We start from the raw sequence: 4,888 nt of genomic DNA, 5'->3' as shown, positions 1-4,888 counted from the left end.
GTGAATGCAAAACTCTTAACCTAAGTCATTTTCCTCAATATGTAACGAAAAATTGGCTTGCTCCTGCATCTGAAAGTAGCCAATGAAGGAAAATGTAGCCATATTCAAAACAAATTAATGAGAAAAGAGCAGCAGGAGACAACCACTATTGTTATAAAAATAAAACAGTCTAAAAAGTGTAAACAAATGGAAAGTGATAACCAAGTATTTCAAAACTACAATTAGGAAGATGGTAAAAATTATCAAATATTTAATCTTGATTTAAAAAAGAAAAAAGTGAATAAAGAAGCAAAGAAAAACATGATGTAATTTTTGAAAATAAATACAACATAACATTGTCAGTAAGAAAAAACCCTATATACTCATGAAACCAATACCCATTATTGACTTGTACAAAATTGTTTATTACTAGCATTGTGAGAAGCTTCTCTACCTTTACAAATGTATGCAATGAAATATTGATATGGGTTTTTTTTGTTTTTGTCATTTCAGATTTCCAGGTAGTTAATGACCTAATTGAGAGCAGCCAAGAAAGTCATGGTAGATACTTGTGGCAAGGTGTAATCCTCAGTGGGAACCGATCAACTGAGGAGAGAGTTGATTTAGGAAAATCATTTAATTTGAGTTCAAAGAATATTTTAAATCTGGTTATAAGTAATAGAACCTATTCAGGAGTGGGCCATGAGGAATTTAATGTATGTCAGAGTACACTTCTTACAGAGACTGATGCCATGCATGCTGGAGAGAATTCTGATAAGCATAATATAATTGGGAAGTCACAGAGACATCCTGAGAATCTAAGTCAGCATTCCAGGTTTCAGACTGGGCAACCTTTTGAATTTAGTGGAAAAGGGAAGTTCTCCAACACAGTGCCAATAATACTTACATATGAGAAGATGCATATGGGTGAGACCACCTGTAAATATAATGAATATGGAAAAGCCTGTGATAAGTCAGCTGCCATTGCCCAAGAGATAACTCAGGTAGGAAAGAAAACTTTTCAATGTGATATATGTGGGAAAATGTTCTATAAAAAGATTACACTTTCTCAACATCAGATTACACACACAGGAGAGAAACATGATGAATATGGCAAATGTCAGAAATCTTTTATTAGGACATCATATGCTACTTCATATCAAAGAGCATCTACAGGGAGGAAGATTTATCCATGTAATAAACAGGAGGAATTTTTCTATCAGAAGTCAAACCTTACTGTGCATTGCAGAATTCACACAGAGGAAATGTCCTATGAATTTATTAAGTGTGGCAATGAGTTTGATGAAAATTCATTTCTCAACGGTCATCAGAGAATTCACACAAGTGAAAAATCATATGAATATAATGAATGTAGAATATTTTTCTACCATAATTCTGCCCTTACTGTATTTCAGAGAATTCACATAAGTGAGAATCCATATGAGCGTGAAGAAAGTCAAATTTTCTACAGTAAGGCAAAACTCAAAAAACATGAGAGAATTCACATTGCTGAGAAACCATTTGAATGTAAGAGATGTGGAAAAACCTTGTACCAGAATTCAGACTTCAGCAAGCATCAAAGAATTTTTAAGGAATGTGGAAAATGTAACCAAAAGTCAAATCTGAAGACAACTCAGAGAATTCACACAGGTGAGTACCCAAATGAATGTAAAGAATGTGGGGAAGCTTTTAGCCAAAAGTCAGCTCTCCACAGGCATGAGAGAATTCACAAAGACAAGACACCATATGAATGTAAGGAATGTGGAAAAGCTTATAACAAAAAGTCAGCCTTCAGCATGCATGAAAGAACTCACCCAGGTGAGAATCCCTATAAATGTAATGGATGTCTAAAAACCTTTAACAAGTCATACTACAAGATGCATTGGAGTACTCAAATGGGAAAAAAACATTATAAATATAAAAAAGGTGGAAAAGTTTTAAACCAAAAGTCACATCTCAGCAGGCAGGAGAGAATTCACACAGGTGAGAAAACATATGAATGTAAAGAATGTGAAAAAGCTTTTAACCAAAAGTCATGCCTCACCATCCATCAGAGAATTCACACTGGTGAGAAACCATACGAATGTATAGAATGTGGAAAAGCTTTTAACCGAAAGTCCACCCTCAGCATGCATCAGATAATTCACACAGGTGAGAAACCGTATGAATGTAAAGAATGTGGAAACACTTTTAACCGAAAGTCAAACCTCAGCATCCATCAGAGAATTCACACAGGTGAGAAACCATATGAATGTATAGAATGTGGAAAAGCTTTTACACGAAAGTCATTCCTCTGCATGCATCAGAGAATTCACACAGGTGAAAAACCATATGAATGTAAAGAATGTGGAAAAGCTTTTAACCAAAAGTCATCCCTCAACAAGCATCAGAGAATTCACACAGGTGAGAAACCATATGAATGTAAAGAACGTCGAAAAGCTTTTAAGCAAAAGGGAATCCTCAGCATGCGTCAGGCAACTCACACAGGTGAGAAACCATATGAATGTAAAGAATGTGGAAAAGCTTTTAACCACACGTCGACCCTCAGTAGGCATCGGAGACTTCACACAGGTGAGAAACCATATGAATGTAAAGAATGTGGAAAAGCTTTTAGCCAAAAGTCGACCCTCAGTAGGCATCGGAGACTTCACACAGGTGAGAAACCATATGAATGTAAACAATGTGGGAAAGCTTTTAACCGAAAGTCAAACCTCAGCAAGCATCAGAGAATTCACAGGTGAGAAACCACCACATGAATGTAAACAATGTGGAAAAGCTGTTAACCAACAGGTATCATTCATCTTGCATCTGAGAGTTCACACAGGTGAGAAACCATATGAATAAAGAATTTGGAAAAACTTTTAAGTGAAAGTCTAACCTCAGCATGCATTGGAGAATTCACACAGGAGACAAACCATAGGAATGTAAGCAGTGTGGAAAAACTTTTAAGCAACAGGCATCAGAATTCACACAGTGAGAAACAATATGAATATAAGGAATATTGAAAAGCTCTAAACCAAATGTCAGCCTTCAGCATGCATTAGAGAATGTACCCAGGTGAGAAACCCTATGAATGTAATGGATGTCAAAGAATGTTTAACTACAAGTCATACTTCAGGATACATCATTGTACTCACAAACACAACAAATATTATGAGTGTAAAGAATTTGGAAAAGCTTTTAACCAAAAGTTAATCCTCAGGTGGCATCAGAAAATTCAAACTGGTGAGAAGGCCTACAAATGTCATAAATGTGGAAAAACCTTTAAAAAGAAGTCATCCATCTGGGTGCATCAGAGTACTCACACAGTAAAACTAATAACCATGGGCTGAGCCCATGGAGCACTCAGGAGAGTGCAGCGCTGGGAGCGCAGCAGCACTCCCGCCGTGGGTTTGGATCCTATATAGGGATGACCAGTGCGCTCACAGAGCTCACTGGCTGAGTGCGGTGTGGCCAGTCTCAAAAAGGACAAACAAAACAAAACAAAAAAACCTTATGAATATAAGAAACATGGTAAAATCCTTTAACTGGAAAAGTCCAATTGTCAGCATGCAGCAGAGAATTCATACAGGTGAGAAGCCCTATAAATGTACTGAATGTGGAAAACTTAAAAAGTCACACTTTAGAAGACATCAGGATATGCACAGAGAAAAAAAAAATCCTTATGAATGGAACAAATATGATGTCTTTTATTGGAACTCCCCTTGATTGACATAAAAGAATTCACACAGGGGAAAATCACAGTGAATGTAATTTGTATGGGAAAATATTGTGCCAGAAGTCACATCTCAAGATACATCAGATAACCTACATTAAGGAGACCTGTAAATATGTACTTGTGTTCAGGTATTGGGGAATGTTCTGAGGATTCCCTATTGATATAAAAATTTGCTGATGCTCGAGTCCCTTCTTCAAAGGGTGCAGTGTTTGTGTCTTATCAATACATGTCCTGCCATGTACATTACTTAAGATGTTGGGGAAAATGTGAGTACTCTGTAAATAGTTGTTATAGTGTGTTTTTTTTTTTTTTGTAGAATTGTTTCATTTATTTCATAATTGGATTTTTAAAGATTTTTGATAAGTAGTTGGTTAACTAAGCAGATGTGTAATACTCATGGAAGGAGGACTGTAATGAGTGTGAAAACATCTTTTCTCCAAAGTCTCAAGGCCGGCTATTGTTAGAGCATTATAGCATTGTGTTGCTTATAGCATTGTGCTCATGACACAGTCATGCCCCCATCATTACAATCATCCCCATACCAGCCACTCACGAAAAAATAAATAAAAATAGAAAATGAGTCACATCATGCAGGCATTAGAGAATTTTCACAGTGGAGAAATTTGGCGTGGATTAGACTGGCTATGTGTTTTCTAAATACAACCACTCTTTTCTCTTGTATACATAGCCTGCAGTTTGAGCCTTCTGTGATTGGGTGGATGACCATCTAATTTGGCTCTGTTCAGCGGAACATAGATATAAGTGATGAACATTACTTCCAGGCCAGGCAATAAAATAATGCCATGCAGTTTTTCCTGATTTCTCATGTTCCCTGGGACTGAATGAAGATGACTCCTGGGTGGAGCTGGGGTCCACAGGTGGGACAAATCCACCCTAACTTAAAATAGAAGGAATTGAAGAAACCAGAGATATTCCCACCTCTATCCCCAAACCTCCATTTATACATTATATAAGAAATTCTTTCTTCGTTGAGCCATTCTATGTGTGCTTTGTTTTGTATTACAAAACAACCAGCCCACTGCAGCTAATTGATTTTACAAACTTTCTGAGCAGTTACCAGTCCTTGTATATGGGAGGAGAATCCTGTGTTGTCACCTTTTATAACCAAATCGGTATATGGGAAAATCAAATTGTGGGGAGAATCAATGCAATAAATATGGGACATCGTAT

The 4,888-nt window shown here is 36.7% G+C and overlaps 1 protein-coding gene across 1 annotated transcript in view; it reads left to right on the top strand.

Moving 5' to 3' along the window:
* The window catches only part of LOC103581775 (zinc finger protein 260-like), an 11,966-nt gene extending 7,338 nt beyond the window's left edge, over positions 1-4,628 (top strand). The window contains exons 4-8 of the mRNA XM_008563528.1: positions 481-983; positions 1,395-1,824; positions 1,906-2,716; positions 3,098-3,253; positions 3,516-4,628. Of these exons, the coding sequence (XP_008561750.1) occupies positions 481-983; positions 1,395-1,824; positions 1,906-2,716; positions 3,098-3,253; positions 3,516-3,687 (2,072 nt within the window). The 3' untranslated portion in view covers positions 3,688-4,628. The remainder of the gene's footprint in view (positions 1-480; positions 984-1,394; positions 1,825-1,905; positions 2,717-3,097; positions 3,254-3,515) is intronic.
* Positions 4,629-4,888: the final 260 nt, after the last annotated feature.

Source organism: Galeopterus variegatus, unplaced genomic scaffold, assembly GCF_000696425.1.
Source record: "Galeopterus variegatus unplaced genomic scaffold, G_variegatus-3.0.2 Scaffold13908, whole genome shotgun sequence".
NCBI classification, from domain to species: domain Eukaryota; kingdom Metazoa; phylum Chordata; class Mammalia; order Dermoptera; family Cynocephalidae; genus Galeopterus; species Galeopterus variegatus.
Note: the sequence above shows the minus strand (reverse complement) of the source record. Positions and strands in the feature narration are given on the sequence as shown.